Source organism: Marmota monax, unplaced genomic scaffold, assembly GCF_021218885.2.
Source record: "Marmota monax isolate L192 unplaced genomic scaffold, Marmota_monax_Labrador192_F-V1.1 WCK01_AAM20220418_F8-fsc00012, whole genome shotgun sequence".
In the NCBI taxonomy this organism is placed as follows: domain Eukaryota; kingdom Metazoa; phylum Chordata; class Mammalia; order Rodentia; family Sciuridae; genus Marmota; species Marmota monax.
The window spans coordinates 20,724,967-20,743,963 of record NW_026695227.1 but is presented as its reverse complement, the minus strand read 5'-3'; the positions used below and the strand labels follow the sequence as shown (position 1 = coordinate 20,743,963).

General features: G+C 34.1%; 1 protein-coding gene across 1 annotated transcript in view; it reads left to right on the top strand.

Annotated features, from left to right (window-relative positions):
* Positions 1 to 10,482, top strand: part of Cpne8 (copine 8) — a 195,612-nt gene extending 185,130 nt beyond the window's left edge. The window contains exons 19-20 of the mRNA XM_046436155.2: positions 1,038 to 1,111; positions 8,768 to 10,482. Coding sequence (XP_046292111.1) covers positions 1,038 to 1,111; positions 8,768 to 8,956 — 263 coding nt within the window. The 3' untranslated portion in view covers positions 8,957 to 10,482. The remainder of the gene's footprint in view (positions 1 to 1,037; positions 1,112 to 8,767) is intronic.
* Positions 10,483 to 18,997: the final 8,515 nt, after the last annotated feature.

Genomic DNA, 18,997 nt, shown 5'->3' with positions numbered 1-18,997 from the left:
TGTTACTTCAGCCAAAACTTTGACTCACAAACATATATAGAAAGATAAAATTGAAAACAATGTTTTTTTTTTAACTCAAATACATTATCCAAGGACTGAAGAAAATAGTGAAGAGGTGGATTGTATTCTGACTGAGCACTATTTTGTTTGGGGGGGTAAAGAGGCAAACATAATTGCAAGTGGCTCTCTGGAGTCTGGTGAATGTCATGTGTATACAAAATGAATTATAAGTAATAGAATTATACTTTAAGAACAAATTAGCATCCCTCATGTAATTAATTATTTAGAAAATTCTCACTGAAAACTTAATAAACTCTGGAAAATGTTCTTAATCGCAGCATGGCATTCTGTGCCACCAGCTGCCCCATTATATCACAGCATTTCCAAATACCAGCTGATCTATGCAATGCTGAAATTACTTCTTCACCACCACCAACAACAACAAAACAGACTTTATAAAAACCTAACTATCTGATCAGTATAAGGACTGATAAAATGTCACTTTATTTTGTAATTTATTTATAAAGTAAAAATTGGACAATGTGGACATATAGCTTTGTTGTAGTTCCAATGAGAATGCAGTTTAACTTGGCATCCAGAATTCTAAAATTGCTGCCAAATTTCTTAAATTAGAAAGAAAAATTAAAATTTAATGGGCTAATATTACTTGCCCAATCAGTCATAAAAGCATGTAACTAAAGTTTAGAACCTATAGAAGAGAGAGATGGACCCAAAGACTGTTCCTAAACGTACTGGCTCTGCCTATCTCTGAAAGGGCCATTCAAGGTCTTGTCTTGCTTTTATCAAAAAGTGGTGTACTCAGTCATGTTTTGTGGGAGAAATAAATGAAGAGATGAAGGTGGCAGGCTTGCTGTCATTACATAGAACATATTGCTGTGTACATATATATATATACATATATATATATATATATATATATATATATATATATATATATACTGATGTCTTACTGTCTATAGTTTTAAATTTTGATAAAAATATACTGAATAAATCATTGATTGTATTTTATTTTTAAGCAATGGTTGAATTGGATGGTGATGATGTAAGAGTCTCCTCCAGAGGAAAATATGCCGAAAGGGACATTGTGCAGGTAAGAAACTAAGCAAAAATTGCCAGGTGCCGTGCTGCATGGTTGTGATCTCAATGGCTGAGGGGAGGCTAAGGCAGGAGGTTCATGATTCCAAAGCCAGTCTCAGCAAAAGTGAGGCACTAAGCAACTCAGTGAGACCCTGTCTCTAAATAAAATACAAAATAGAGCTGGGGATGTGGCTCAGTGGCCAAGTAACCCAGAGTTCAATCTCTGGTACCCCCCCAAAAAGAAAGAAGGCGGGGGAGAAACTAAGCAAAACTTATGTTTTGTTCATTGTGAAGAGCCCATGTCTGCTGTAATTTAAAATAAGCAACTTACTTAAATTGAAATCAGAAATTTTAGGTTCTGTTTAATTAAGTTGGTTAATTCTCTGTGAGATGTTATATTAAGCACTTCTCCTCCTTCAGGTTCATTGGTATAAGTGGAATTACTAATAAGTGTTTTTCCTACTTTACTATTTTCAGAAAACATCATTGTGACCTTTAGTAAAATCAAAAGCTAGAAACATAACAGTCTTTTAAATGATGCCTGTTTATTCATTCTTTAGTCCTCAGGAAAAACTAAGTGTTTCAAAACAGCTGACATATATCCAGATTAAGTAAACATAGTAAAAAATGTACAAATAAAATAGTTACAAAAAGATTATAATTATTGTCACATTTTCCCCATAGATTATAGTAAGGAAAGTGGAGAAATAGATCTTAAAATTACATATATGTAATATGTGTGTATAAAATATATAACAATATGTTATAGTCATAAGTTTTACATATAAAATGTTAGAATTAAGAAATAACCTAATTTATATACATACAGAGATATGAAAAATTGTGGTATATATGTGTAATAAGAATTGTAATGCATTCCACCGTCTTGTATTTTTAAAAAAATCAAAAAAAAAAAAAAAAGAAGAAGAAATAACTGCTGACTACTATTTGGGGAGTGAATAGAATGAAAACATTCAATAATCAAAGATTCAGCTAAAATTTATAACTGAAAACAAGGAGTTAATTCAACTAAACAGTTGCATATTTTAGAGTGTCCATACTTTTTAGGTTATGCAAAGGGGAAAAGGCTGCGAAGCACATCTTTTAACTAGGAAATGAAGAGGGTCTTAGTATTATTTAAGCACAGTATATAGAAGTTTTTGGATGAACAAACAATGGACTTCAGTATTATCTCCAAAATAATCAAACTTATATATTTACCTATATTAGAGCTATTCAGAGAATATAATTTGGACTCATTCAGAATTTGGTTCAAATCCTTACTTGTGATAATTGGATATACTCTCAAAATTTCAGTGTTCTACAAAGCAAATCGCATTGTGAAAATTAAGTGAGATGACTTACATAAAATATATTTCTGAAATAGAAGTCACTAAAAACAACAAAAATGATTAATATAGTGAAAGAGAAAATAATGTCAGTTTATAATCAATTTATGAATATGATCATGTAAAGAGTAAATAATGTTCCTAAAGATTAAAAAACACTTTTGCATTAATTAGTAAAATCAAATTTTAAAACAGAAACAGCCATATAAGTTTTTTTAAATAATTAAATATGATTTAAACTTCCACTCTAACATAATTGGTAAAGTAAAAAGCACACAGATATACAATAAATGATTATAGACTAAAAGCATCTGAGAAAGATGACGTGTTGATGTCATCTATTTAAGAATCTCATGGTGTTTTTTCATAAACATATAATTATTCACCAACCTCATCAGTATAATTATAAGTCCAAGTAATTACGCACTTTATCTAAAAGCTTTCTGTAATGTCCGGCTCACAGTTTCCAAGAAATCACATTACCAGAGGGAAGTATGACTTTGAAGTCATTTAGAAAGTGTCATGTTGCTGTTGTAATGAATTGTTATGAAATTAGCAAGGGACACCTTATATCTCACAGTTCCTTCTAGATGATGCTTGAGAGAAACTTAGTATACTATTTCCTCCCCCAGGAAGTGGCCAAGATTGTTCATATCACTAAGATTTTCTTTAAAAGAATTGATATGTGGGTGATAACAAAGAGTTATGCCTGCTTGCATTTATAAAAACAATGTCCTTTATTATGCAACTAGGCTCTCTCAGTGGATTTACTCCATTGAGTAGAATATTAAGATAGGACCCATATATCTGTGAAAGTACAATTTTGACACGATCTTGGAGAAGCCAGTAAATCTCTAGTGGCCTTTGTTTCATTGTGTGTGAACTCAAGTTCCTTCATCTTTGCTCTTCCCATGATGAGTCTCAGAAGAAGTAACAACATAAAATACTTGTTGTCTACCAGCATAGACATATGTTAGTGTAATTATTTAAGTTTCCTGTTCTTGAGAATCAGAATCCTTATAACCAGTCCTTCAGTGATACTGGGATCCCCAAAGGTTTTGAACACACCTGGGGATACAGGCAATCACTTGAAGGATTCTGCCACAAAACGCTGAGCTGAAAGAGTAGAGCATTCTTAGAGACGTGGACAGGAAATTACAGTATAGCCAGCAAATGAGGAGCCCCCTAATGACAAGGGACATCTTGTTTTACATTTCATCATTCAGTTAAGGAGATTTTATGCACTCTTCCTAATTTCACAGAGATGTTCCTCAATGGGGATTGACCTTTTCAAAATATTAAGCAAGCCAAACATTTACATTATGTTGAAGAACTGGCATCTTGTCTCACATCTTGAATAAGGTTAAATATTCCACCTTCAAAGCTTTCCATGTCCTCCCAGCCTTTGTAAACTGCTTTAAATGAGTTATTTTCAAGAATAGAAGCATTTTTGAATATTTAGAATATTGAGGTTGCAGGGGCACATCTAGGATAATATTGTCAATCTTCCCTTAATATTGTCCATCTCCTCTTGGCCAGAAAATATCTATAAACAAACTAGCTAAACTGTTACCAGAGAACAGGGTCCATTTAGACTCCTTTATTTTTTTCTCTTCTTTCCATTTCTTACATTTTGAAGCTAATCATGTTAAATAAACCACAAATAAAACAGATTTCTCTAGTAAACAAACAAAAGCCTAGGACTACAAATAATATGTAGTCGAGGTTCAGCAGAGAGTCGAGGGAGTCGAGGATAGTAGATTGGGTATTTATTTTTACATCAAATCTTCAACAGCTTCTTCTCCTAGTAGAAATTTCTAACTCTGACATGCTTTATGTGCTGGTCATGGTACAGCATTACATAACTCCCTCCTTAATTAGCTTTATGAAACAGGTACTTGGATTACTATATTTTACAAAAGAAAAAAAAATGAGTTCAATTTTCTCTTGTCCATAATCACACAGCTAACAAGAAGTGGAATCTGGATTTAATTCTAAAATATCTGATTGTAATATTCCGAAGTATTCTGTATAACTTTGATTCTAAAACATCAACATAGCATTTAAGAGTCTCTATAACCTGACCTCAGTTTTCCTCTTCAGCTAAATACACACACAAACGTACTAAATTTTATGTAGACAAATTAACTGTACTTGTACCACACAATGTCATAATATTTACTCTTATTCTGTTGTCATTTTACCTCTGATATCATTTGCTTCCTCATCTGTACTGATGGAAATCTTCTATTTTAAAATTTCCCTCTGTCTTACCCTCACTCCCACACCTGAACTAGTTTCCTCTTCTTTACTTTGTTCCCGTATCATCTTATATCCTCCTAAACATGCTAGTTCCTTTTTGCCTACAGTCACTTGCACATAAAGAAACTGTGGACTAAGTTGGGAAGCTAAACAACTATGCCAGGTTGCTTAAGTCATAAATTGATAGGTCGAGATTTCCAACACCATACTGATTCCCAAACCTGTGTTCTATGATAATATGCCTACTCCCTTAAAAAGCAAGATTCTAAACATTATTGGGATCTATTCCCTTTTTCAGATTTCTGTAGTAGATAATGGGTCAAAGTTGGATTAATTTAGGTTCAAATAATGATACTTGTTACTGAGAGGTAAGTTAATTAAACCCTCTTGAGTTTCAGTTTCCTCTTACATAAATTTAAAATATGGATAGACACTTGTGAAAATTAAATGAGGTATTATACTAAAAATCCCTTAGCAGAAGTCCTTCCACTGAAGAGTTGCTCAGTAAATACATTATATCAATATCAATTATTATCATCAGCTAGTGTGTTGGCACAGTCTGATGGGAAGGCACTTGTTTGTCACTATTGCAAGTAGCTGTACCTTGACACATGTAGTGAATCTCATGAGTGATTATGTCTCATTGCCTTGGGATTCAATTTCATATGACTATAATATAAACAGTAAGCAAGATGAGTTCCTGTGGTTGTTATTCTAAAACTTAAGTGAGTTATTTCCTCAAGTCAATATATGCAAAGGCTTTTTATTTGTTTGTTTGTTTGTGCTGTGGGTTGACCATTGTGAATAACTCAATGCCATTATTCCTAGCTGCATGCAGTTGCTGACCAGCATATCATTTCCTGAAAAATTATATTTAAATCATATTTTCCATTAAAAGGAGAATAATAACCTTCAAGGCTTAGACTTGAAAATCACTAATGGAGCTCTGCACAGTAGGAACAATCAAACAAAATTGAGCAGAACAGCAACTAAAAGCCCATTTGCCCAAACTAATTCCAACTTGTTTTCACAAACAGGCAAAGCCAGCCATTAGAGCAGCCATGTGGAATGTTTTCCTTATACTTGTGGATTTTGAGAAAAGGATGTTGAGTATTAAGGATACCATATTTGTATAAAGTACAGAATGCATTTATTGATATTTATCATATGAATGTAATAAATTATTGAAGAGTGAAAATTCATTTATTTTTTTATTATTTAAATTGAATGTTTTAAGGGTCCAGCTGAATTAATGGTCAACCTGCAGCCACAAATGTGTGGGAATTTTTTTGAACAAGAAGTCCCTAAGTTGAGGACTCAGAAATGAGGTTGAAAGAGAAAATAAAGAGAGTGGTCTGAGTAGTTTAGTAGGAATCTCTAATGGTAGAAGGCCATGATCCATCTTCCAAGAAAAATTAGGGCATATTTCATCATGAAAACTATAAAATATGACACTAGTAAGAGGTAAAGGAAATGAAGAGTCATTTGCCATTTTCATTTCTTACTTACAAAGTGGACTGAAAAATTGAATGTTCCTTTGGAAAAGATAGAGATCATTTAGGTTAGTGAGGAGAAAGTTCCCAACTTCTTTTTCTACTCCCCACATATATGTAGGATGAAATGTGCTTCTGTGGAGGACAGTGACTTGCTGGGACAGCAATTCTCAACCTCGGGCTCAAGTGGCACATTAGAGTCTATGACCCCAGCTGACATGCCTAAATTATATGATTTATATATTCCCATGCTTGGTTGAAAAGAAGGGTTTCTTTCTTACCCATCATTTATAAGGAGACTTTACAAATCTGTATAAGTGTGTGAGATGTGAGAACAGTGGCTGGGAACCTGTAGTTGTGACATTCTAGAGAATCATAAAAGTCTGAAATGAATTTTAATTTACTTCAGTTTTAAAAACCTATAGATCCTATAACACCTGCTCGTAAGATGAAAAAAAAAACCAAGTGTTCAACATACCAAAATTCTATGAATTACTGTTTTAGATTAGTTGTTATTGTACTTCCATTTAAGAGAGATAAAATATAATAGTTCTTTATTCTCAATGGTTGATATGAGTGTGAATAGAAAGCTGTTGAGAAAAGCCTCATATCTATATTGATAACTCAAGGAATGAACAAATGGGTGAATAGTATTAGCAATGATGATAATGATAACTATCACATATGGTACATGTTATGATTGAACACTGTCTTAAACAATTTATATGTTAATTTATGTAATGCAACTACCTAATGAAGTAGATGTTATATATATTATAGTTATTTTATATAAGAGGAAACTGAGGCAATAGTGGAACATATCTTCCCAAGTCCATGCAGGTAATGAGTACCAAAATCAGGCTTCAAACCTAAGAAGTCTAATTCCAGAGTGTGTGATAATAAAGGGTTAAAAGATAAGTTTCATGTCCATGGTATGATAAGAGGTAAAGAATCAAACAAAACTAAAAGACCAGAGTTGAGGTAAGACACAAGCAGATATGATCTCCCCTTTTTCTAAAGAAATATCCACTGTTTTCTATTTTCCCGAAATGAACATATTAGCTACACGTTTTCAAAAAACTAAACCTTTAAAGAAATAGTTTAAAAAATAGCTATATGTATACTAACTGTATTAATATTCGTAAATGTTAATTTGTAAAATATCATGACTTTTAAAGTAAGAATAAAATAACTATAACTGCAATTGTAATTTGTTTCCTCTTAATCCTTACCTACATTGATTCCTATTTTCTCACTGTTCTAATTCAAGTTTTAGGGAGAATATAAACTTTAACTTTGTTTTGTCACCTCTCTGCTGTTTTGTTAAAAATGTCAAGTCTTGTGCATAGCTAGATAATGTGACATCACAAAAGTTCACACCCTCCCTGTTCTCAGCTGAATTACGTTCACTGTTAAGTTTTTCTTACCCTGACTTAGCTACCTTTAGGGGTAAGAGGAAGATCTGTCACTTTTCTATAACACTGATTTGAAATATGCTCTGAGTTTTCCTCCTAATAGCAAAACAGGATAACATTTTAGTGACAAAGGTATGCTTCTGCCTATAGCATAACTTCTTTTTTTTTAATTTTATTTTTTTAGTTATATATGAACTCAATGCCTTTATTTGTAATTTTTTTTTAATGTGGTGCTAGGATTGAACCCAGTGCCTCACACTAGTGACTCAAGTACTCTACCACTGAGCTACAATTCCAGCCCAAACATGCCTTCTTTTAAAGAGAATGGAGTATATTTCTCCTTTTAAGAGACAGGTTTCACTTTGTTACAGACATTACACCTGCTATTTGATTTTTCAAAATCTTAACTTGGTTTACTGTAGCAATGTTATCATTTTGTGTTTCCTAACAATAGTTGTTTTTTTAATTAATTTATTTGTTCTAATTTGTTATACATGAGAACAGAATGCATTTCAATTAATATCACACATATAGAGCACAATTTTTCATGTCTCTGGTTGTACACAAAGTAGAGTCACACCATTTGTGTCCTCATCCATGTACTTAGGATTGCCTAATGATATATATATATATATATATATATATATATATATATATATATATATATATATATATATATACATTGAATTGAGTAATATTTGCTCCTTATGTTGCATTGAGTAATACTTTTGGATCAGAACTGAATTATACATGTATTTACTCCATTTGATAGGAAACTGAGCCCTAAAGAGGTTACATGTTCCTTCCTTTTGGGGCATCAGGCTGGATACAGAATTCAAAACTGCAGAACACATGTAGCAACATAATCAGTGTTTCAGGACCAAGTGGCATTAGTTTTGCAGGAAAAAGAAAAGAAAAGAAAAGAAAAGAATTGTATCCCTTTTTAGATAAAGTATATATTAAAAGCATTTGTTTACTATTATAGTTGCTTATAGTGTATCAAATATTTTTAAATGTACTATTATCATTCATCTCCTGGTTATCCTGGGCTTCCGTGACTCTCCTCCTACCAAATGTTTATATGTGCTGAATTTTGTCTTTTATAGAGATTATGAGCCTATGAAATAATTTTCTTTTGCCTCTGTTTTAGTTTGTGCCATTCAGGGATTACATTGATAGAAGTGGAAACCACATACTGAGCATGGCTAGACTGGCCAAAGATGTCCTGGCTGAGATCCCCGAGCAGTTTCTCTCCTACATGAGGGCCCGAGGAATCAAGCCATCACCCGCGCCTCCCCCATACACCCCACCTACACATGTGTTGCAGACACAAATATGACTGTGCCCCCAGATGCTCGTGTTACCTACACATCAGTCAGAGCTGCTGAGTCAATGCTTTGTGCCTGGTGCTCTGTAATGAACCAGGGATCAAGATACTTCTCTCAGTTTGGTTTCAGCAGTACTAGTTAACGTGCTTTCTTGGATCCAAAATTAATTCTCTTCCTAAACCAAAACTGTAAATATGATTGTTGCATGAGCAACAGAAAAAATGTTTAAATGCTTGAAGCAAAGTACGGATGTCTTCTCTGAATCTTTAATTTTTTTTTTTTTTTTTGACTGAACAGCTAATTTCCAATGTATTGTTGGGAAAAGCACAAACTATGTTTTTAACTCAAATATTGTCCTCGACTGCTATATGTATAGGAGAGCAGTCTCTCTGTATCAATGTTTACATGTTACTACTTTTTAAATTTCAATACTTTTATAACTGTTCTTAAGAATAAGAGTTTTGAATATTGAATCCTTTGTCTTCTAAATTGCAATAGTTATAATCACAAGAGCAATATCTCTTTGAATGACTGTCTGGACAAATACATTTGCAAATAGGGAAAGAAGATACTCTGTATTTCTCAGAAACTGAATTGTCTTAAGAAGGCACATCTGCTTAGTAATTAATTTTTCTGCAGTGTTTGCCAAGTATGGGAGTTTAAGATTAGCAGATGTCTATCCTATAAGAACACAAATTTTTCCGGTTCTAAATTTAGACAGCAGTCAGTTTATATTTTGTAATGCTAAGTAGAAGTAATAAAAAGTCAAACATTGTGAACTGTAAATGCACAGAAAATACATTATGTAAAAAGTAGCATCCTTATATTATAATGCTGTTTAGAAAGACTAAAAACCAAGACTATTTAACTATGAACCATGTAGCAGATGTTTTAAACTTTTTATTCCATTATATCTTGTCTAGATATTTTAATTCAAAGGGATACTGGCTCTCTTGATTGGAATTCCTTGTTCTCACCATTCCACTTTGCCACACAGGGTGCACAGGCTGGAGTCTTTTGTGAAATTCCCAGTTCAATATATACAACTATGTGACTTAGTGCACAACACATTTGTGAAATAAACTACTCCTATATACTGATCTGCCTGTCCACAATTAATTGTAAAGTTTTTGCATGTACAGTTTTTACAAGAATTAAAGTTTTGTGAAGTTGTGTCTAAATTAAAGCATTTCTTTAGAACAAATGGCCTTAAACTCTCACAGAATTCCTGGAAATGATTGTGAATTGCCTTCAAAACATAGAGAAGTGTTTTTATTTATTTTTATTTTGTGTCAACAATGTAACTGCTTTATAATAATTTTTCCTTACCTATACCGTATTTAATACCAGGTTTATTTCTACTGTACGTGGTTCTCTTTGTTCCAACTTGACCTACAGTGACTTTTATAAGCATGAAACTATTTTACTGAAAAACAAATAAACACATTCATCCACATATCTAACAGAATCAATGGTATATAACTGTAATATTAAATTGTCCATTTTTAAGTCTGTATTAAAATCTTCAAAAGGATAACTATTTGCTCTGTATGTTTCATGTATGGGTGACATGAAGTTTTATGCTTTCCTCTACTCAAATATTTATGCCAGTCTAATTTATTAACCTGCAGATTTTTTATTTATTTTCATTCATCCTTTCAAAAAACAAAAAAAAAATAAACATGATCAATATTTTCTTCTTGTCAAACATCAGTTACTTTTCTTTGGACTCACCAGAAAAAATAATGCACATGTTCTCATCTAAATAATAGTGTACACAGACGAAGTGGGAATAGATGGCCAGGAAAGGAGCAATCTCAATTACAAATCTTACTGTATGTGTGGCTGAGAATAATCAGAAATATATGTGATGCTACTTCTCTATGTAAAATTACAAAATGTCTAGTATTGTCTCTTCATTGGCCAAATGAAGAAACTAAGACTGAAAGGATTAAGTGATTTGTGTAAGGCTAATCAGATAAGAAAGCTTATTGCTATTGTGAAAATATTTGTTATACTCACTTCAGTTTTTGAGTGGCTATTAGGTGCTGTGCAATGAAAAAATTCCAGGAACACCTTGCATAAACTCAGATGCATGCTAGTTATTGCATCTACAAACTAGGTATTGTGAAATTCAGACATTAGATAATGAGCAACAAGAAAGGTATATATTGAGAGATGAATAATAGATCCAAGTCATCTACTCTACTACAGAAAACAAATTCCAATCTAGGAATGGGTGTCCTTGGGAATCCCCAGCACTTTCAATGTTGTCCTCTTGATAAAAGCCTCAAATTACCATTGTATCTCCACAATGCATTCTTCACCTTTTATTCAATCTTCTCCATCATCTGATCTTGCCCACTTGTACCAATTCCCATTGCTTCACAAATGAGTATTAACACTGTCCAGGCCTCTGATCACTTTTTCCTAACAGACCTGGATCAGTATGGAATCCCAGTCATAATGCCCACACTGCTTTTGTTGGGCCCTCTCCTAATGTCCACTTAAAATATTGGCATTTTCCAGGTCAAGCCCCAACTCCTCTAAACTGTGTTCTTTTAACTCAAGCCAATAGTAATCAGTCCTTTCTATGAATTAGTCTTCACAGTGCATCTTAGTATAATCATTACCTCAGATTATTTATAAACTATGTACTTCTTATGAGGCACCTTGTCTCATCATCCTGAGAGAATATGATTTAATGGCACCTGGATATAGATAAATTTTTAAGTGTTTCCCAGTTTAATATGTAACTAGGTTGTATAACTGCTGCAATTAAAGATTATATCAGATGACTCAATCACTATATTTAAAGGCCTCTCTTCCTGAGCATGGCACATGGAGAAAGAGTTGGGTATGAGTCTAAATGTTGGTATCAGGGAAGGAGGGCACTGGGAGCAGGCCTGGAGCATAGGCTATTTTGTTTCATATGCTTTGTAGAGATAATTAGCTGGACCCTTGCACATTTTTATTACTGTCAAAGACAAAATTGTAACAAATTTGAACGTAGTTCTAATCAACTTTTATTTGCAATTCATCAATCAGCTCAGTCTCCTGTTTACAAAATGGAATGAGAATTGAGAGTTGTGAGCAATAGCAGAACAGTGGGTTTTGTAAGATGAGGATGAGGAAACAGCATCAGGAAAAACAATTGATTTTTTTTTTTTTTATATCAGGTTACTGTTTTGTAAGGGTTGAAGCAAAGGGAGCTTCCTTATTATGCTGTATTGGGTAGATTGGAATATCCTGTTTTCAGGAAAATCTTATCTACCTCTTTAAAGTTTCGGATTGGTTATATGGCACTTAGCAAGTCTGACTCCATTTTTGTTTGGTCTGGTCTTTAGAGGCCTACTGTAGGAGTTCAGTCCCAAAACCATGGTCTCCTATCTTTTAACATTATTGTGACCTACAGGACATAGATTAGGACAACTTAGGACATAGATTTCTCTCGCCAGGGTGAGGTTGTATTTTAGGACCCACAGCTGCCAAAGATTTTACTGAAGGTATACATTTACTTTTTAGCTTGGATATGTTTAAACCATTATATGTTTTTGCATTTTATATGTTTTTGCATTACTTATATCTGACACAGAATGGCAAGACACTTAAAAAACTCTGAACAATTTCTGCCATTATTTTCCTAATCAAGAAACATCTGGGGTATTTGGGGTTCCAGCCTCCAGCATTCTAATTAGCTAACCTCAGGCTGTCTTATACATATCCCCACTATTTATGTCTTGACCCCAAAATGAATTACATTATCTCACTACAGAGATAATTTCTCAGTCTCTGTTTACAATAGGTGTTGCCTTCAATTTTTCTCTACTTGCATTCTAGATTAGTCTGTTTTCCAGTATTATAACAAAATGCCTAAAGTAGGGATTTCTAAAGAGAAGAGGTGTGTTACCATATGGCATGTAATACAGCAAAGAAGGTCCTCGCCAGAACCAAGCAGATGTTCACACCATGTTCTTGAACCTCCAAAATTGTGAGCTAAATAAACCCTACTATTTACAGAAACTGAGCGTTCTTGAATCTATCACTAAATGACCCATGTGACACTGAAGCATAAAATCAAAAGTATTCAGGTTTTCTTTTCCTTACAATAAGCACAATTCTATAAGCCTTTCCTTCCTTCTCACAACTGTTTTACTCCTCACCCCACTTTTCCTCCACCAAACACTCCTCCATTTGCACTACTGATACCTGAATGGCATTTATCAATGGCAAAGTTTCACATCCCTCAAAATATAAGGAGACACTGAGATAAAATAGGTGGAACTTTAAAGCATTAATAAGTGCATCTTATAAACTTACTGACATAATTCTTTGCACCAAAAATTGTTTCTAAAAATGTATCTTTTTTAAGATATGATTTTGACGAGGAAGATTTGGTATATCATTAACATACAAATGTTTGCAAGGGCATCTTTTGAAGATGGGAGGAGAAATTACAGCATCAACAAACACAAATTTTCCCTCACAAGTTATTGTCTGAGCTGTTTATAATCTTAATAGATGATCATCCTAGCAGTGTTCACATCCCAGATTTCAAGTTTCACAATGTGAAATGAAGAGGCACAAGGTAGAAGTATAAACTTTTCCAATAAAGAGTAGTGTAGATGTCAAGGACAAAGTTATTTTTTCTTATTGTAACCCCAGCAACCATTTTACTATGTGGAAATAGTAAGCTGTTGAACATAGCATACCAGCATAATACACCAGAGTCTTCAAACATAACATCTGTATCTGGAAGACTACAAAGACATAATAGTTCTAATTTCTATCTCAAACTCCTGAACAGTTTCTGAGGAAGCTTCTTCAGATCTCATAAGGTAGGGCTGTTGGTCCCATCAACCCACCCCAAACCTAGCAGCTGACTTTATTTCCTGGGCCTTGGAGAGGCTCTGAATCTCAAAATTACAACAAGAAGATGACCACTGAGCTCTTACCATGGAAAAAAGCAAAAGCAAACTGATCTGAAGATTTGCTCATTTAGTTTTAAGGCGACTGTGGCCATGACCTCATGATGTTCTCATCACAAAGTTATTCACTTATTTAATTTCCATGAAACAGGCCTGCTGGGCATTCGTGATGCATTTAGATAAGCTGATTTCATACAGATAGGATTTGCTATCAGTGAAAGGAGTGAGTATCATTGACCTTACAAATTAGGAGGAAGGGTGAAGGAAGAAATATGCTTAGGGTTGGATTAAAAATAGCTATCTTTCACAGACCTTCACTCTACAAAATAAGCAAATTAAAAGGACATAAGACTGATTCAGCCATTTTTACAAAGAACAATCACCTTGATAACTCTTATAATTTCCACAAAGCGGTGTTGACAAGAAAAAAAAATGAAAAACCTTTCAAATCTTTAAAAATGATTCGAATCTGAATCTACCTAAAATTAATAAAAATATTTCACTCATCAAAGACATTTCTACCTTATCAAAATCCAAGCTAGCAGCACAGCCTTTATGGCTAAATTAGAGAATGGAGAATTTGGCACACATTTGAGATAGTTCTGCACCACATCTGTAAGAAAGTGGTTGAAGCCTAAGTAAACAAAGCAACAATCACTAGAAACCCCTTAATGTCCAAATATGGATATTACATGGATCTAACAACAATAATAAAAATCAGTTCTATAGTTTGCACCTGACTTAGGTCATCAAATGGCAGACTTGAAGATTAACAATCATAGGTGCTTTTAATTGTCATTTATTTTATGAGGATATTTAGTAATTTTAAACCAGGGACTTGAAACCTAAATCCAAAGAATTATATACATGCTTGATGTCTCCTATAGGCTGTTTAAAAAACTCCTAAAAATTTCACAGGGAGTCTGATTCATCGGCATTCGATATATTGGTAGCCAAAGGACTTAAATTTCCATCATATCAGTCTGCTTTTGGAAAAATATCATGTAAATGCCCCAACCTGATTTTTTTTTATCATTTCTTTAATGTGGTGATATTTCCAAGGGTCCTCAAAGCACTATCCTGCTGTTCTCTCAAAGTCAGAAGTTGCTTTAATTAGAGCTCACCAGAAGCTTGCATGTTTAAGATCCAGATGGGAGGAGGTTACTGAAAGAACTTGAGCTATCAAAGAATCTTCTGAGAGATTGTGCAAGTGAAAAATCTCTACTTCTAATTCAAAAAGGCAGGTTATTAGCTTAGCCATTACTCTAAGTCATGTATTGTCTGTATTCTTCTTTTCAACCGAGAACACAGAAGGTATGGGAAGGAAGGGAGAAAAAGCTGAAGTGCCAATGCTCCATGAAGGTCTTTAAACCTATTTGTATGTGACCCTGTGCCTGTACTCACAAAGAGAGCCATTGGCCTTCCCACTTCCTAGTAGTCTTCAGAGTGCTCAGAGGTGTTTCTTGACACTCAGAGATTTGCCCTAAACAAAGACCACGGCCACTCAAAACAAATATTTCTTATTAGGTAATATCATTTGATGGATTGCATGCTCTCTGCCTGCACCGAATGCTAATCCAATGCTTTTACTTTGCAAACTATTACTTATTCTTCTTGTGTCCTCTTTAGCACCATTCCCTCAGAGACCTTCCCTGATAGACTGACCCAAATCTCCTTGCTGTGCATACCCACCTCACCCTGCCCTAGCCTCCTGCCATCAGCTGTGCAATTATGTGTGTGCTGTCTGTAATTACAGTTTCCTCCACAAATTCCACCATGGAAAGAAGCAGGGAAGTCTAATTTACTCATCTATTCCTAACACATGACAAGGCCCAGCTCTAGCTAGATCATTAGTGGAATCATGAAAGCCAATTGAATCAAAAGACTGGTTACTATGAAGGTTACAATAGCAACTGGTATCTTAAGGCAAGCCTGAATTTCATTGTGTCCAAACTTAGAGTGAAGATCTGTAAAACAAAGCAGCACCAAACCTCACTTTTCCCATTTTTCTTTAACTGTGAAATGGAGTGCCTAGAGATCAAAAGCCTCTCTTTCCCTTGCTTTCAGGGCTAATTAGCAACGAAATGGTCAAAAGGCAGGCAAGCAGCAGGGGAGAAGAGATTAATGAAGCTTTGACATAATCTGATAGCCGCTTGGTCCGGGAGAAAGCATTTAAAAATGTCAAGATTTTGTACTTATGTGCATTATGAAATTTCCTTTGCCAAGCATGCTAACCTCAATGCCAACCAAAATATGATAAATAACATACAAGACTCTATTAAGCCTAATATTGGCTCACATTCTCCCTTAAACTTGGAGAAGTGGCAAGATCTTATTTTTTAGGTACTAGGAAAGTGTACATTTTATCTGTGTGCATTTCTAAGTGGATTGTGTGTGTGCGTGGGGTGTGACATATGTTTACTCCCGGATGTGCCCTCGTATATGTATACCAATAGACTATGTGAACACAGTAAATAAGGGGACCAGGTAAGAAATGACAATGTTCTACATGCATTTGCCACATTTTCTGGTGTCGATTTTTTTTATTCTCCAGGCGGTGTTGATGGCGTCTTCAGAATGTGGACAAGAATTCTGAAGGTTAAAACTTTACAACTGCATTCATAATAGATCAGGTTGACTTGCAAATCCTACCGTGCTAATATTTATGATTTTAATGTATTCTTGAATTCCCTGCTTAGCAACAAGGGAGAGGGATTTAATGAATATAAATTTGACTGTAGGGAAGAAATGTGGAGAACTGTAGTTATTACATGTTGACATTTTAACTCAGAATTCCACCCACTAGTTGATAAGATTGAATTCCATTTGACTTTCTGAGAAGAAATGAATACATACTCAAAATCCTACCAGTATCCTCCATTAAATGATCCATTTCCTGTAGCCATGAGTGTAGTAATAACTTTGCTTCAGCATTTAATCACTTAGGAAGAATTATCTCACTTATAATCTCCTGTCTACACCTGTCAAAACTACTCAGGTGCTAAGGCTTGAATCAAAAAGCTGTTTTTCAACACAGCTTTCCTGTTTTTCGTTGCTTACTAGAAATCAATCCTTCTTTCCCAGTCTGTATGTAGGTATTCTGCTCTGCTTCTCTAGGGGCAGGATGTGTTTACAGTGGGGTGGTCTTACTGCCTTAAAGCTGTCAGAAGTCGATGTCTGACCAAAGAACATTAGCAGGAAGCTCATGTGCCTTAAAGATGAGTCACGTTCTGCACTCTGACCTTTGCCAACAATAAAGGTAATGCTTTTTTCTTCCATCTGCACTACTTCTTTGTCCTTGTTTTCACTGCTTGTGCAAAGAAGGGGATGATTTATCCAGGCTTTCAAAGACCCCAACAGTCTTCCCATGAGTTCCTTGCCTGCAATGTGACACTCCAACATGGCTCTGTGCGTGGGTTCCCCTGCCTTGCAGAATAGAAATCACAATTCTTAGTTTGTATTCTCCCATAAATCAGAATCCAAGACAAGGACAGGGTGAATATAGTTCGTTAAGGAGGCAAATCTTCTGAAGTGGGAGTGAGGGACTTGGGAGAGGGAGGAAACACAGAAAGCTATTATAAGGGTGTATTATCAAGGTTACCACTGAAGGTAACAAGCCTCCCTTTTTGTCCTCTGTCATGTTATGAGGATCATAGAGAATGCTTCTCAGAATTGTTTTTTGGCAGAAAACAATTACAGGCATGCACCACCCTGCCTGGCTAGTAGGGTTTAGAGAAATTAGTAATCTTCCACCTCTCTTGCTTTAAAGTTTATTGGTCCAAAATTAGTATAGCTAAGTTAGGATTCTTTTGCTTGGTATTCACATTTGTATATTTTTAATATTCTATTACTTTCAGTTTTTCTTATTCTGTATTTAAGGTTTGTCTTTTGGTAGCAACATTTACTGGGGCTTATACTCTGCTTCTCCAGGAACAGCTTTTGAATTTGTAGCAGGGAGGATTACCTGAACTAGCAGTGTAGTTGGGTTAACCTGTATGATTCTGAAGTTATTCAGGAGGCTTTCTGCCAAAAGTTGCATTCTCCAGCATGACTGATAACTTCATCAGTGGTAAGGGTAAACCTGTGTTTGCCAGGTCCAATACATCATGTTTAAATTGTAATTTCAGATAAGCAGTCTTTTAGGACTAAAACACTATTCATCATTTATCTGAAATTTAAACTTTTTAACTGGGTGACATGTGGTTTTACTTGCTAAATCTTTAGGTATATCCAGACTGAGAATAAAAATTTGAGTATTTTGTCCAATAACAGTTGATGTAATTACTAATATAATTGATTAACTTAATATTTACTATCTTAATATTTTTAGAATTCATTTCACTCATTCTGATTTGATTAACCAGTATTTTTTAATCTCATAAGAAAATTACCAATCTATTAGCCTCTTAGTTATATATTCTTTTACTATTATTTTAGTGTTAGTAGAGAGATTAATATATATATATATATATATATATATATATATATATATATATATATATATATATAATATATATATCCTTGACTTAGTAGGGTCTAGAGAAATTAGTACATGTACCACCTCTCAGGTAATGCAAGACTTGTAGACTATTTTAACTCTGAATTAGTGTGATTGTGTTGAAATGTATGTTAATTCTACATATATGTTAAACTCCACAACATACAATTATTATTTTTTCACAGTTAATATTAGTTTTTATTTGCCCTCATGTCTAACTTTTCCATGATTCTTCATTTCTTCTTGCATTTCAGTGTTTCCATTTGGGATAATTTTCCTTTTGTCTTAAGAACTCTATTTATATTTTATTAAGATTCTGCTGGTGAGAGAATCAATCTTTATTTTTCTAGACACGTCTTATTTTGCATTCAATTTTAAAAGATATTTTCTCTGTGCAGAAAATTTTAGATTGACTTTGTTTTTTGGTCTGTACCTTTAAGGTATCACTCAGTTTTCTTCTTGCTTTCATTACTATTTAGAATGTGGTGTTTATCTTGAAAGGTAAAATGCCTCTTTGTTCCCACAAAAAGACTGTTCATTTGTCTTTAGTGTTCAGCAATTCTATAGTGATGTAAAATTGGGTTGTTTTCCTTGTATTTAGTTTTGCTCGGAACTATTCTTGAAGG